The sequence below is a fragment of the Juglans regia genome, chromosome 9 (assembly GCF_001411555.2).
Source record: "Juglans regia cultivar Chandler chromosome 9, Walnut 2.0, whole genome shotgun sequence".
Taxonomy (NCBI): Eukaryota; Viridiplantae; Streptophyta; class Magnoliopsida; order Fagales; family Juglandaceae; genus Juglans; species Juglans regia.
In genome coordinates, this window is record NC_049909.1 from 12,663,026 (window position 1) to 12,679,560 (window position 16,535).

The window sequence follows — 16,535 nt, forward strand, 5'->3', positions numbered from 1 at the left end:
AACAAGTTAGAAAACAACATTGCCTACATGATTTTTTGCGTCATTTGGTTACTGGCCGACGTTCCCACTGCATTATAGACTCTGAGACAGTGGATTCCTTTAGGCTAAAGTCTCCCGAGGATGAGCGAGGTAAAGCAAATTGATTCCATTGATTCTTGATAGCTTTGAGCCACTGTTATGGCATTGTCGTTTTCATATTTCTAATTAATTCATTGCCAGAGCACTTTGGTCAGAATTTTCAAATGTCTTCGAATAGTTTGGGTTATGCCCTTGGGAAGGGTGGAGCTGAAAGGGAAAGTAGTAATCTTTGTTGCCTAGCTGTGTGGTGAATGATTCCATTATGCTTTTAGTCTCTCTATGTTTGGACAGTGCCATATGATAACCTTAGCTTACTGCTTGTAGATTTGCCACCTGTGTACAGTGGCCGCACCTTTAATAAATTATCTATTACTCATTTTAAAAAAATCAAAGACATAGTATTGCTTCCACTATGAAATATACTCTATATCCCTCCCTAATCCTCCACTGCCACTGTACTAATCCATAACTACCTTCTCATTCTATTAGATATTTATCCGCCAACTCCTCATTTGAGCTTCTTGTCATGATTAAGAAAGTTCTTTCAAAGGTTTAACAACTAGGCCTTGTTAACAAGCACTTTTCTATTGTTCTTGTTAACCCTCCATATTTTTGAAGCATGATGATCATGCTCACCATTAGGTTGAGGCTCTCAATGATCCTGACATGAAGGTGCAGCTACCAAGGAATGCACGATGCAGTAGAGATAATTTCTTACCAAAGGACCACTCTGTTTTGGCTTGTTGCTTGTAAATTAATTTCTATTAGTGTCCTTCTTAATATTTTTAGTAGATTTGATTTTTAGTATAGTGGACAGTACAGTCGAGTGCTAGGTAGAAGATAACATTTGTATTTTTGATTCCTTTCCATGAATGAGAATAGAGTTTCTGATTTGTTCTTTATGCTCAGGTCTCTATCTCTCTCTCACACAATTTTGATGTCCATATCTGCATGATTCATTGTGAGATTTGATTACATTTGCAATTTTATTAGAAGTGATATTATATAGTAATATGTGTGGTTCAGCCATGCATTTGTTTGTATATTAGCATTATAGTATTCTAATAGATGTGGTTAAATACCTCGGTTAATATTAGTATGAAATGTTAATATTAGGTCGAGGAAACAAATAGTTGAGAAATAATAATTTTAAGTAAAATATAAATTATTAATTAATATATGAAGTGTATTTATAAAATATAAAAAAATTTTGTAAAATATTATTAAAATATATAATATTATATTATAATTTAAAGCTTGAAATTCTAGCTAAAATTTGGACTTTACAATGGCAGCCATTGTTAATTCTCTAAATAAAAAATCTTTATAAACTCCTAACACTCTACGCTCTATATTATTTTTAATTTTTATTATTTTTTATCTAATATTTATTATATGAATAATGAATAGAAAATTTAAAATAATTTAAAAAGAATAAACTCAAATTTTCTTTTAAAAAATATTAACAATTTAAAAAATTTTAAAAAAATATAAAACGTGGAGTCCGGTATATAGCAAAATTCTGTTGAGAGTGTATTTTAATCATGCAGTGCATTGGGTGTACAGATCATCCTCTTTACGGAGACAGTGACACCGACACTGTTCCCTCCCCAATTCCTTTCGCTTTGACGGCACCGACCCAATTCTCCGACTCCGGCGAAAAACAAAATCCTAGGGCTTTGAACTCCTATGGCTGCTCACACCCATCTCGATGATGTAATACGAAGTCTTCCAACCCGTCAGCTGCATAATATATATTCTTTAGCTTCTGTTGTTTTCATTGAATGCGTGTTGTTAAACACAGGATGATGATTTTGGAGGCGATTTTCCTGGAACTCATAATAACAGGCGCTCAGGTTAGTTATTTTTCTCTGAAACCAAAAACTTAAGATGTATGTTCTTACCGTATGTTTGTTCTCTTAAATATTTGTTTCAACGTTGTGCAATAAAAATTAGTTGACAAGAGAGGCTTTGGGGATCTTGAAGACGATGAAGATGATATTTTTGGCTCAAAAAAGGTATTATTTAATATTGAGTTCAATTATTCTATTATTATGTGAACTAGAGCATGCCCACGCTGAAAGCGTTGCATTAATCCATTTTGCCATGTTGAAGTTAGGCATGAAATTATCAGTAATGTATTGGAGAAGTTTCGTACATTTTTCTTATCCATTAATTCCAAGTGAAGAAGCTTTTATCCGATGAAGTGCAACTATTGTGGGGCCTGGAAGTTGAAAGGGGCATGATACTTTTGTATCGTATTCTTTTAGAAGATCAGTAAATGAATGAAGAACGATTAGTATCTAATATACTTTGCATATTGCCTGGAGTGGACCTAGAAAATGCTTTCTATAAGCCACCTTCGGACTTCACTAATTCAGGAAACATCATTGTTGAGTCGTAAACCTAGTTCTTGGATTCTTTGAGACATGATATAGTGTGAGTCTGCCCCATCACTACTTATGAATGTCTCTCCAATGCATGCCTAAAGCTTCTTGTCATACAGAATTCTCAGCATTTTAAATATTCTCCAAACCACTAGTCAAAAAAATCTGAAAATCATAGGAATAACACATTATTTATATTCTTGATACTTTGTATATATCCAAGTCTCTACCTACCTCAGATGCAGGTCCTTATTTATTGTATTACACTACTTCTCTATATAATTTGTAGATGCTTGAATACTAAAGATCCTTTGTGCATCTTATTTGAATACGTTGTGGATAACCATTTGTTCACAATGCAGAGTAAGACAAAGTTAGAAGAAACTGCTCCTGGTGTAGCAACAGGGATGATATTGTCACTTCGCGAGAGGTATTCTATGATCTAGAATGAATGTTTATCTAATGGATAATATTATCTTATTTATCCTTCTTGTAACTTTCTTTTGCAGTCTTCAAAACTGTAAGGATGAACTTGCAACATGTCAAGTATGTATTCATTTGCACCTTCATTGTCATTCTGTGGCAGTAATTAGGGAAAAATTTAAGGGAAAGAAATAATGTCCTATAAATTAGGGATGGATTTCACTTACAAACTTAATTTGTCAGACTACTTTTTCTTTAACTTTGATCTTTGACTTTTTACATAATTCTTATTGAAAAATTGAGACATATGGTCTTAAATATGCTACTTTCTGCGTTTGGAGGCTGTGGAATCGATTAAAACTACTAATAATACCAATTTTTATCTTTTTCTTTCTAGCTATTTGAGAGAGTATATTTAATGCTAGGTTTCACCTCATAATTGATTAGATACAAGTTGGTTTTTCTTTTTGTTCACCGATAAAGCAGATAACTTGCTTGATTTGGCAGTTCCAACTCAATTTGAAAGCATCTTGATGTGTCTAGGTTAATATTGATTCACCTATTTGTTAAATAAAAAGCGACCAACTAACAAACCAATAAACTACTTGTTACAAATAGTAGCTTATTGTACCCATTAAGGTGCAGCTTAGTAGTCAAATGAAAAACTTTGTACGAGTTGTAGACCTAGAAATCTTGGGTTCGATTCCATAGCCGGAGTTCTCTTTTATTAATTGATACATGATTCTGGTAGGTTGGGTGGTATTTTTGGGGTTTTCTCCCCAGAGTTGGGTCTGAAGAGCCTTGCCTTGGTGAGGTTCAATGTCATCATAAGGTCTTGTTTCATTGAAACCTATAAATGTTGACTAATTTAAGTAAATTGAACTTGGTAAAATGAATTGGTGGAATAATTGAAACACAAGACTTTTTGGGTATACATATTGAATGCCAGGATCTTGCATTGAGTTTCTGTAAGTGGATCCATACTAAAAAAAAGTTTCAGGACTCAAGTGGTAAAGGCCTTGATCTTGGTGGTATGCTCCCTCCAGGTCTAAGGTTCAAATCCTCTTGGATGCAAACAATTCCTAGGGGCCATCGAACTGAGGGATTTTCCCCCTGAATTACCTTAGATGCACTTGCAGGAACCTCCTTGCCAAGGGCTTGTGCACTCTTGGGATTAGTCGGGATGTTGTTCCCGGACACCCGGTGCCAATAAAAAAAGAAAAGAAAAAGCAACTGAAGTTTCTTTTCATAATGAATGATTTTAGAGGTGTACAATCTTTTAATGTATAAGAATCAGCAGTCACCTTAATATTTGTCTATATCTTCTCTTGCATCTGCGACCTTTGTTGTTAATCACTGTGAAAAAGGTATACCACAGTGAGTACCGATTAAAAAAAAAAGGCGTACCAGTGAGTAGTGCACCTTTAACTTATAAAGATCTTGAAGAGTTTGTTGTCTTCAAGTAGATATCTTTAAAAGTAAATAAGTTCAAAATACATTAAACTCTTGATTGTGATCTATTATAATTGGTGCGTGCAACTTACAGTTGAATTAACTTTTTCAACTTGGAAAATTCAGATCAATAAACTTCAAGAGTAGTAGCAAGGGATATTTAAATAGGTTTTCCACACTTGCATAGATTACTTGGCAGAGGTTTTCCACAGTAGTAGTGAGGGATGTTATGCAACTTACAATTGTGTATGAATTTTATAAATGCTACTCCTTTCCTTTCATAAGATTGAAGTGTTCCATTATGTGCACAAAAGTGCATAATGATTATACCTATAAAAAAGAAAGTGTATAATGATTATGCTTCTTATATGATTCTGTCTCCCAGCCAAAACATTCACTGGGCCACTAATATGATGTTGTCAATTTCAGTCGGAGCTTGAAGCTGCAAAATCTGAGATTCAAATGTGGCATTCTTCATTTCAGAATGAATCCTTTATACCCGCTGGGACTTCTCCTGGTTAGCCCATCTTGAAGACTTCATTTATTTATTTATATTTATCATGCAAGATATGTGTAATTGATGTAAGATTCCAATATTTGAGTCTTTTTGTGATCATGTTCTGCCTGTTTTCCCAAAAGAATTGATTCCATCTTTTATTTTCCTTTTTGTAGAACCTAAATCTGTGATTGATTATCTTCAGACTCTGAAATCCTCTGAGGAGTCATTAAGAGAACAGGTTTGGTGTTTATTACTACTTTTTTTCGCTTCTTGAAAACTAACAATTTATTATGTAGGATCTCATCCATGTTTTGTTATTGTTATCAGCTTGAAAAGGCAAAGAAAAAGGAAGGTGCTTTCATTGTGACATTTGCAAAACGGGAGCAGGAGATAGCAGAGTTGAAGGTAAGATCTTTATTTTCCATACCCATCTATGTAATTTCATTTTGGATCTACAAACCTCACTCTTTGGCAAAACAGAATTTATTAGAAGAAAAGAGGAACAATTTGGAGAGATCTCAAAACGAACACAATATATCATGAATGTAATGGAACTTAGATAACTCTCATATAGTTTTCATGCGAAGTGGCTCCTTCTGCATAAATGTATGTGAGTCTTAATAATATCTACTACTTGCATGTCTAGCAATGGATGAAGTTGCAGAACTCCCATGGTCTGTCAGGATTGTAACTAGCCTATCCCTCAAAATAAGAGCTGCCCCTCTACAATTGAGAGATAAAACTACTTGTTTTAACCTAGAAAAAAAAAGTGTTTAAGCCTTCAACTAAAGCTCACAATCAGCTTCAACGACACTAATCAGTAAAGACACCCAGAGTTCCCCGAAGGAAGATGCATGGTTTCTTAGATCTGGAGTTGCTGGACAGGACTCCATCAGAATGAAACACAAGAAAGTATTCACATGGGGTTCCAAGCAGTAACTGTGATGTTATGGCTTCATTTGAAGTCTTAGAAAATGCAAATGCCTTCCTGTATGAAGTACCTTCGATGCCCAAGGAGAATTTTGTGACTCCACCTTCTTACATAATTTTGCTTATTTTATTATTTTATTATTATCCTGCATTATATGATTTCATGCTTTTTATTCAGCTTGTTTTTTGGCTATGTTGGTTATTTGCATGTAACTTTATGATGTTTTGCCTATCTAAACCAAATTCATTCTTAAATGCCCAGTCTGCTGTCAGAGAATTAAAAGCACAATTGAAGCCACCATCAATGCAGGTAATATACTACGTTTTGTTTTGTTTTTTGTGGTGGGGGGAGGGGGTTGAGGGAATTGGATAGGGAGGCACTATATAATTGATATTTTGCTATTTCTTTTTCTGTTTCCAGTTTAAGATTTTCTGGGATTTAATTTTTTTTCCGATTAGATCTCCTTTTGATGGATTATTTTCAGTGATTGTTAAGCATTTGTGTTCATTATTCCCAATTTTTTCTAGAACCAAATCTGTTTCTGTCGTAGTTTCCTGCTTTCTAGAGTGTAGTAGGCATTTCCTTTGTATACTTCATGTATACTTGGGCTGTGCCTATTCTTGGTAATAAAACTTTTATTAATTATAAAAAAAAAAAAAAAAATTCTAGAATCAAAGGGGGGATATGCTTGAACATCTTTACCATTTACCCATTCTAGAGAGCTGCAAAGATTGTTGACTCCCCCCCACCCCTTAAACAAGGAAAGTTTGTACTTTTGGTCCAAAAGCTTTAGGTTTGAGATTGCCTCATATGTTCTTATTTGATGAATGATATGCATATCTTTGTCAAATGGATAGACAGCTATAGTGCTTTAGATTTTGAGGCTGGGAAATATGTTTTCTTTTTTCATTCAGCTTCATGAGATTTCATTTTCGACATAAAGAACTTGTCAAAAAAAAAAAATCTGACACAAAGGGGATCTTGTTATTACCCAAAAGAAAATGATGACTCAACACATGTAGCTTAATGATTGGAAGAACGGACTTTTGTTAATTTATCAATGAATTGGCCTATCAGATTTCTATTTTTGGATTGGATATGGGTTTATTTTAGGCTCTTCTGCCTCTGTTATGGTCATTTTCTTTAAGTGCTTTTCATGAGAATTTCACATGATACAATTTCAAGTATGCTTTCGCCAATGAGGGAAGATTTGCGTCTTACCATTTTCCAGTCGTCTAATCTTTCTGTGAAAGTATAATCTGTCTTAACTAGAACTTTCAAAGTATACGGGAAATGATAAGTGTCAAGGAGGAATCCTTAGTAAGTTATACCCGGGTAGTTTGGTTCATTTGTTTACTTAGGCTCCGTTTGGTTGTTAAACTCATCTGAGTCAACTCAGTTCAGTCTAATTTTAAGCTAAATCCAACATTCAAATATCAAACTTTCAAATTACTAAACTCATCTCAACTCAAAACCTCTTTACACGTGGACTCACAACCTTTTTCAATTCAACACTTCTTTACACGTGGAACTCACAACCTTTTTCAACTTCACATAAATACATCTAACTCATCTTAACATCCAAACAAATTAACTCATCTTAGGTGGACCCCACAAAACTCACTTACTATCTCAACTCACTACTATTCGTAAAGAACTCAACTCAGCTCAACATCCAAACGCAGCCTTAGATTTGCAGACAATCATTTTCTGTATGCATAATCTTTATATTTTGTCATGTATGAAATATACCACACATTTTCTTGTTTGTGTTTTTGATGTTTGAACATGTTCTTGGTTTTGGATGACTTATTGGCACTATAAAAGTTTGGTGGAAGTGCTGACTGCTGAATGCTCTATGTGATTACCTTACTGCTATTATAGTGTTAATGATAGCATCAACATATTTATTGCTTTTACCCTCTTGTTGATTCCAGAAATCTCTATATACTGTAATATATCAAAAAGAAATCTCTATACAATATGATATGAACAGTTCAAGCATGCTATGATGGTAATTATTCAAATAAATAACTAAATGCACAAACTTTTGGTATGGTGGTTAATTTGACAGGCCAGGAGGTTATTACTAGATCCAGCTATTCATGAAGAATTTACACGTTTGAAGGTTTGTGCCCTAAGAGCTGATTGCAGCAAGTTAGGCTAAAATTGATGCTTTAAATGCGTGCATTTTTTTTTATCTAATTCTTCATATTGTTTTTTATTGGCATCTAATTATTCATATTGTATGAGACATTATTTGAAACTCTCACATAAGATACGGTTGTTATTACATGTTGGTATGTATGTACTCCCTTCTCCCTCATCTTTTCTGTCTGGTTATAAGCAGCAAATACTTCATTGTAAAAAGGGAGAAATTGAAAATAATTGCCTATGGGTTGGAAAAGATGTCATATTACCGTAAACAGTATACTGTTACTAATCTTTTTTAAGTCATTTTGGATGAATTATATTGATTTCCATATTAAAAACAGGGATGTTGGGTTGATTATGTAATACTCAAATATATCTATATATTGTGATTTAAAAAAAATGTTTTTGACAAGTGATTTAAAAAAAAAAAAATGTTTTGTGTACGTATTGACCTCTGATTATTAATTCCCACATTTGGCTTTACTTCTATGGAGCAAAATATTAACCAACATTTTGGCACATTGTTTGTTAGTGGTTCTGCTTTAGAGTTACCATTTTGTTTTATGCCATTACTTTTGTGCACCCCCAAGGTGGTTACATACATGCGGTTTGTGCCTAGATAAGTCTGTTTATGTTTTCTTGTGATGTGTAATGCTAGAATTTGGTTGAGGAGAAGGAGAAAGAGTTGAAGGAGAAACAGGATACCATTTCTGCTCTCAGTTTCACTCCACAAAGTAAGATGGGTAAGATGCTGATGGCTAAATGTAGGACATTGCAAGAGGAAAATGAGGAGATTGGAAATCTAGCTTCTGAAGGAAAGGTGCTGCAACTCCATCTCGTTATAGTATATGTTATTGTACTTTCAGCATGTATTAAGTTTCTATTCTCGGCCTGGAGAGTGGTTATTTTTCTAGGTTTCTTGAGAAACTGGCACAGAAATTTTGTACATATGTGCATGTGTGCAGTAACTGAGTTTCTTGGGTGGTAGGAGTTGGAGAGTAGATCCTATATGATAAGAAACAATTTTATGCCTGATCTAATACTGTCCATGATAAATATTAAGTGATAAATTACTTGAAAGCAGTTATGTGGATACCTTAAGCAACCAATTAGATGCACTCTATATTATAATGTTGAACAAAAAAGTATTGTTTTATTGTTTTAGAATTGATTGCTCGATTGATTTCATTTTATGAGAAATTCTTGGTTGGTTTTTCTCAATGTTTTGTCTGCAGATGCATGAATTAGCAATGCAGCTTGCTTTGCAGAAATCACAGAATGCAGAACTCAGAAGTCAGTTTGAAGGTCCGTAATATGCAATCGCATGTATATTTATCACTCTGGCTGGGTTTCACATACCATACGTGCGACAATATCAAGTAAAATAATCCTTTTACAATCAATCTTTATAATTAGTAGCAATGTAATTAGAATATTCATTTATAATTCATAAGATGCATCCTTACATATCAAAAAAAGAAAAAAGTAAATAAGTTGCATCCTTTTTTCCTTCTTGGTTTGTCAATTGCTAGAATTGTGTTCCCACCACAACTCCAGTCCAGAAGGAACTGGAATTGCTGTGGCAATTGATATTCAACTCCAGTTTATAGAGAGAGAATCAAACATATGTTAACTTTTGCACTCCTCTCATTTGTATTTTGCTTTTCCGACATCAAAAAAAACTTTTGCACTCCTCTCTTCCGAAGGAAAAGAAAGGAGAGTGTTAAGGGTACATATAATTTTCTTTTTTGATAAGTAAAAAAATATTATATCAAAGGAGAAACCAAGTACACAAAATGTATACAAAAAAACACATTGCCCAAAATGACTCAAAAAGCTCCTAATGACCCAAAAAACCCGTGAAATAAACAACCTAAAATACACCAGACCGGTCTCCAACCCTTGTTTCTTGTAGACCAAAAACTCTACCCGAACACCCAACCCCAACCCCAAACCCAAACCCTTGATTCCTGTCTTCACAATATCCTCCCTTTAGACTTCCCTCTAGTTGAGCTACCACCCTTAGCGTCGTAGTTAATTGCCCAAGAAAGACGCTGTAACTCCCTGATTTTCTTGAAACTTTTAGTTTCAAGTGCGTGGCTTGCCTCAATCGTAGTGATTAGTTCATTGAATTGGTCTCCACATCCTCTATGTGAAATGCCCACAAACTGTTGAATCTCGTTAACTTTAGGCAAAATCCAGTCCGTTATTGGTGGAAGAGACACCAAGGGAGCAACGTTATCCCCAGACACAGTATCCAAATGCACTCCCGACTCTAGGCATTCATCTACATGAGACACCAACTCCAAACCATTTGGTTCTCCAGCAACTCCATTGGTTCGCTCCAATGGTATAATGGTCTTCATTGGAGATTTTGGGGTGACAGCAAGTCCTTTTACATCTGGGGTTCCTACATCTCCTTCAGACCTTGGTGGTACACCATTTTCCTTCAACTCTGCAAGGACCAAGGGTGTAGTACCGACTATTGGTCTATCCTATGTTACATGAGGCGAATGACATTCCATTACTGATGTCTCTATGCCGATACCTGATGTAGACCCTGCTTCAAACAACCCTGATTTCCTTTTGACCCGCCATACTCTCCTGGATCTAGATATAGGGATAGAGTTGAATCCGATCTTCCATTTTCCTTTAACTGGGTTTAAATGCTTCAGGCCTATCTTGTTTCTTACAACTCTGTTGCCTCCAACTGAAAGCCGGTCTATTTTCGAAGACAAGAAAGCTATCGCTGCCTTTCGCTCGACAAGTTGGGTTTCCATCTCCTTTAAGGAATTGTGCATCTCAACAAGCTGGTCTTGAGACGTGATTTGCGAATCTCCTTCACTCTGAACTCCCGAAGCATGACCCGTCTTTAGAGCTGCCGCATAGGATCGCCTCGCCAATGAGGATTTACCAGGATTTTTGTGCACCTCCAAGTTTTCCTTCCCTTACGCGCCACCGACATGTCTGCTACGCGACTCCCTAGCAGAGCCACATCCTACAGCACCTTGTCCTTCGCTCCCTCTTTTGCTGAAGGAAAAGTCACGCAGCACCTCCCCCATCCTTCTCCAACCACTGCCCCCCTCCTCAGGAATGAAGATAAAATTCCTCCTCCCACCACCACCATATTCTTCTACCGCCATATAATGTCCTCGAGTATTTGAGTAGAGGTGCGCCATGAAGCGGCGTCTACCTTCCCGAACAGTGGAGAAAAAATCTTGTTTTTCATCCTTTGTGCACTCTTCCATGGCCTTAGCAAACTACTGCACTGTTGTTGAACCCAAAACCAACTTAGAAATCACCCTTCGACCCCTTTCAATAATGGCCAACATACTCCAATCCTTCACCAGAGTAAAGGATTTAGATTCTATGGCTAACACCATAGAAGTTCATACTGACCAACTCCCCTCCTTTAACAACCATTCATCATCACATTGAAACCAGTTCAGAACTTGATACACGGCTAAGAACCACTGCTGAAGACCAACGAGCTAGAACGACGGAGGGTGGTCTGTGACCACCGTGTTGTGTCTCTCGCTTGTAAGGGTGTGTGGCGGCAGATTTGTTTTCTTAGGAAACAGAACCAACGACACGGACGCCCGAAACGGATCTAGAAGAAAAAACCAGGTTACCGGAGGGTGACCAACGCCGTAAGACCCTTGGCGTAGCCGCCGGGGTCCGTCGGTCTATTATGTGCCGCCGGGAGCCACTCGCCAGCCTAGGTGACAGCGAAATGGATTTCTCTCTTACGGGTAATAACCTTACGCACTGGTGTATCTCTCGTCGGCGGGATGACCAGCTCCGGACAACCCTCTGTGAGGTCGCCGGGGCTCGGCAATGATGTCTGAGCCGGCGAGTGGTTGAGAGCCGGCAGTGAGCAACCACTCGCCGACCAAGGCGGCGACGAGATGGTAACTCTCACACGGGGTTTTCTTACGAGTGTTTCTCTCTCCTCTCTCCTCTCTCCTCAGCCAGTAATAGCTATGACTACTCTGTACATATAATTTAAATTGCTGTGTATGCTAAATTGACCTGTTCTTGTTGTATGTCGGTTTTCAAAGTTCATGCGATATTGATGCTCTGTTCTGTTGCATACAGGACTGCACAAACATATGGAGGGGTTGACAAACGATGTGGAAAGATCAAACGAAATGGTTTCCATTTTGCTTTCATTTTTTAATTTACTCCGAGTGAAATACACAGTTTGTTGCTATGCTTATTTATGTTCTTAAATGTAACATGTTTCCAGAGTACCTGAAAAAGGAAATGTTCCCAAACACTCAGGACGCTTGTGCTTTTTGTCTACTGTACAGTTGTGGATTTCATAATTGTGTTGGACCAATTTTCTGCACAAATGATATCTTGTGGTTGATAATTGCTGCTGTGATTATCTTTGTTAGACATTGGTGGACTAATGAGTTATTGCCAGAATCTTTATGAGTTTTTCTGTACTCTGGCTAATCTTGGATTTGGCTTAGATTCTTCAAACTAAACATAAGATTGGTTAAGGTTGATTTAAACTTAATTTGTGTGGTATAGTGGCCGTCAAATATGAGTGTTGGATGAGAGATTGATGAACTAAAACCTGGTTGACATCATAAGTAGGGTTACTTATTGTTATTGTAGATATGATCAGTTAATAAGGATCGGCATTTATTGCGTCTTCTACTTCAGGTGCTTATCTTGCAAGAGAAGCTGGAAGAAAAGGATGAGGAGATCGAAAGGCTGAAGCATGAGCTGCACCAGAAGAGCCTGATTGAGGAGGAAAAAGTCGATTCAGCTTCTAACAAGGAAGCTAGAGATGAGATGATGGCTTCTGAGGATGCCGGCAACTGATATCTTCATGGCAATTTTGTATGCTTCTATCTTTGTTTTTTTGTTCGCTTTTCCTCTCAGTGCCGTTTGTACATTGAAATTGAATTAAATTCTTTTAAGTCAGATGAGGGAAAGCTCATTCTGAATTTAGTCAGGGTATGAGGGTATGTATCTATACATCAAAAGGTCCCTTTTTTGGTTCCCAATTGGCCACCTGAACGACTTGAATTGCTGATCGGTCGGAATTCATACCTGTTCAACCCTTGCTATTCGAACTTGGTCGATGAATTGGCCTGGTCTTTGATCCGGCTGACCCGTACTTAGATCAGGAGGCCAAAATCATCTTCTGGGAAATTGTCTTCAAAGGAAAATGCTAGATGCTGCCGCTGGGAGCTCCCGCTGGGCTCTAGCATTTTTTTATGTATTTTTTTTATATAGATATTTTTAATAATTTTAAATATTTTTAAAAAATAAAATAAAAATTATAATATTATTAAAAAATATTTTCTTAATCACGAAGTAGAATAAATAATCTACTTCGTGATTAAGGATGTATTTTTTAATAATTATTTTTTTACTTTTTGATAAGGAAGTGTTTTTTAATGATATTTTAAATTTATTTTATTTTTTAAAAATATTTAAAAGTGTAAAAAAAACCTATATAAAAAATAAATTAAAAAAATAAATATAGAAAAGTACATGTCAAGCCCAACGGGAGCCCCTAGCGAGCCCAACGGGAGCCCCTAGCGAGGGATGTAGCATGACCTTTTAATTTTTTTTTTTAAAAAAAAATCATAATATTATTAAAAAATACTTTCTTAATCTATAATTTTTTATTTTACTTCGTGATTAAAAATATATTTTTTAATATATATATTTTTTACTTTCTGATTAAGAAAGTATTTTCTTAATGATGTTTTAAATTTATTTTATTTATTTTAAATATTTTAAAATATTAAAAGATCTATATAAAAAATTACTTAAACAAAACATATGTAAAATAATACTACACTTCCAGCGGGGGCTGTAGCATCACCCGTCTTCAAAACCTTCACCACTAGATTGCTGAATGACATTTGCATAGGATTCATAATAGAAATTTGTCTTTTGAGGGGTTTGTTTTTTTTTCGCAATCCTACACAACTAGGAATACCTACACGTACGTTAGTATTTCAAACTCAGTCTTTAACTTTTTGGTCACAAGTCAGTCATCTCGAAGCAAATGTATAATGTTGCACATGATTATTTTTAGAACTACTTTCACAACTTTTTTGTGTTAAATATATGATGATTATGTAAAATTCAAAACTCAAATCAAATGCCTCAGGTCCGTTTGGAAATAGAAATATTCTTAATCTATCTTATCTCATCATTATAATTTTTTCAAATTTTTATACAAAATATAATAAAAATTTAACTTTTTCAAATCTTAAAATAATAATAATATTAAAAAATAATATTTTAATAATATTTTATTTAACTTATTTAAAATTATATCATCTCATTTCATCTTATCTCACTATTCAAATGAGTCATCAGTCTTGCTGGAAAAAATTGTCCTGGAAGGGCTACCGAGGATATTTAAAATCAGTATGGAACCATTACACATAAAAAAATAGTGATTGATAATCTCGATAACCTAAATAAAAATGACAAAGTGCTGAGTGCCGCAAAGCTCTCTCTCTCCCTCTTCGTTAGCAAACATCATTTTTCATTTCTGGTAAGGTGGAGTTAAAAGCCAACAAGTATAGTCACCGACAGTAACCACTGTGATATTGGTTAATGCTAAAATATGTTGTATGAATGTTATTACTTCAAAGGATAAAGCCGCTCTTATTAGCTTGAAATCTTTTTTCCGTATTTAGTGTTCTCCTGCTTTGGTATTTGTTTTTTAAAAAATTATTAGGTATTCTATAAGATGCCTGTTTTCTAGAAAAACTTCATTAAAGGCGAAAATATCATGTGTCTTTCATTTTTCTTCTTATATTATACTTATAATCAAATATGAGAAATGATATATACAAGTTATAAATACACAAGTCCCGCATAAGTCCTCTATAAAAATGTAGACTTTATTATGAAAAAGTGTGAAAAATTCACTTTTTCTTAATGAGGTTTACATTTTTACAAAAGACTGCTAAAAGGCTTGTACTTTTTTTTTTTTTTTTGAATCAATTCAATTTGCATCTTTAAAAACTTGTAAAGCTATAAATTCTGGACATTCCTCTACCCATATCTTCTCTCGATCAAACTTAAAAGAATTATTTGCTAACAAATGAGGCACCTCGTTCGCTTCTCTTCGGACATTCTGCACTCTCCATGCTCCTTTCTTTCAAAACAGTTTTGACATCTTCTATAAGATGGCCAGCAGATGACAGATTCTCCTCCTCATTATGGATTGTTTTCACCACCACTTCAGCATCTCCTTCTAAGATTACTCTGTTGAAACCAAGTGAATTACATAGCTCCACTGCATACCAAAGAGCCACAGTTTCAGCCTCCACAGGATCTTGTACTAGGTTCTTTTTGTATGAAGCACAGGCCATGATATCTCATTTATCATCTCTCAAGACTATGCCTAGTCCTAAGCTGTGTTTACGAAGGGAAGCATCCCAATTTGCCTTAATGAAACATTGAATAGGTTTTATCCACCTATGATTAGCTCTGTCACCCCCTCTTGCCTCATTTGACACTGAAAATTCTTGACCCTTTTCATTTTCTTGAGCATCTTGAAAGTCATCAAGAGTTGCCTTGACTGTTCTAACCAAGCTCTCAGGGTCCTTGAATTTATCTTCAAATATAAAGGAATTTCTTCTTAGCCATAACATGCGCATTAATACAGCAGCAAGTTCTAGCTCCACATAAGACAATCTGTCCGTGAATATATCCCATAACAGTAGGAAGTTATCTTCTGCACTGGACCATTTTTTAGCAGCTCTAAAGGATACTGCCCATACATCTCTTGTTGCCTGGCATTGCCATACCACATGCATAGTTGTCTCTCCTCTTGACCACACATTGGACATATTGCAATTTTCACCAATTTCCTCTTCCACAGGTTCTTCTTTGTAGCTAGTAGGTCATTCTCCAGTTTCCATAGGAGCTTTGGTTCCTCCTAGAAACTTTAATCCCCAAATACTCTTCCATTTCTTATCCTTTTCACATTCTCTAGAGGTTTCACCTTTAAGGAATCTTTTACTGTCTTGCTCTACAAAGTAAGCACTCCTCACAGTGAAAGATCCCTTATTAGAAGGCCACCAAATCATTCTATCATCTGAGCCTAACTTACTCAAACTGATGCTAGAAATCAGATTTGCTTCCTCCTTAATGAAGATTCCTCTTACCAATTCCTCATTCCACCCATTTCCATCATAATTCAATAAGTCACAGACCCTTACATTGATGTCAAGAATCTTAACAGGAGATTGAACACTGAATGATGATGAGAATTAAGCCACTTGTGACCCCACACATTGATGCTCTTCCCACTCTCCACTCTCCACCTCAGCCCCTTTTTAAGCAAGTTCAAGAATCTCAAATACTCCTCCAAATTAAAGAGGGTTTATCACCCAAACTAGTATCCAGTAGGTGTTTTGCTTTATAATACTTCTCCCTAAATATGGTGGCTGCCAAAGAATTAGGAAATTCCAAAAACCTCCATGCTTGTTTGGCCAATAAAGTTCTATTAAAACTTTCAATATCCCTAAATCTCATACCTCCTTTTAATTTCTGGATCCCCATATTTTCCCAACTCTACCATTGAATCTTCTTTTCCCCCTCTGCACTACCCCACCAG

General features: G+C 35.7%; 2 protein-coding genes across 2 annotated transcripts; one reads left to right on the top strand and one right to left on the bottom strand.

The window, feature by feature from the left end:
• The first annotated feature begins 1,618 nt into the window (after positions 1–1,618).
• LOC108984467 (FKBP12-interacting protein of 37 kDa-like) lies at positions 1,619–12,975 on the top strand. Its single transcript, XM_018956440.2, has 14 exons — positions 1,619–1,794; positions 1,883–1,934; positions 2,035–2,096; positions 2,828–2,895; positions 2,975–3,011; positions 4,770–4,857; positions 5,013–5,077; positions 5,167–5,244; positions 6,032–6,079; positions 7,845–7,898; positions 8,583–8,744; positions 9,160–9,229; positions 12,023–12,078; positions 12,599–12,975. Exons 1-14 carry the CDS (start codon positions 1,768–1,770, stop codon positions 12,758–12,760), a joined length of 1,029 nt encoding a protein of 342 aa, XP_018811985.1. The 5' UTR covers positions 1,619–1,767; the 3' UTR covers positions 12,761–12,975.
• A 2,316-nt stretch (positions 12,976–15,291) lies between these two features.
• Positions 15,292–15,732, bottom strand: LOC108984465. Its single transcript, XM_018956438.1, has one exon. It carries the CDS (start codon positions 15,730–15,732, stop codon positions 15,292–15,294), a length of 441 nt encoding a protein of 146 aa, XP_018811983.1.
• Between the last annotated feature and the right edge of the window lie 803 nt (positions 15,733–16,535).

Excerpts from the sequence above, each read along its gene's own strand:
- LOC108984467 (XM_018956440.2), top strand. The coding sequence starts at position 1,768 with ATGGCTGCTCACACCCATCTCGATGAT. Across the intron at positions 1,795-1,882 it reads CTCACACCCATCTCGATGAT|GATGATGATTTTGGAGGCGA; the intron begins GTAATACGAAGT and ends TGTTAAACACAG. Across the intron at positions 12,079-12,598 it reads TGGAAAGATCAAACGAAATG|GTGCTTATCTTGCAAGAGAA; the intron begins GTTTCCATTTTG and ends CTTCTACTTCAG.
- LOC108984465 (XM_018956438.1), bottom strand. The coding sequence starts at position 15,732 with ATGCATGTGGTATGGCAATGCCAGGCAACAAGAGATGTATGGGCAGTA.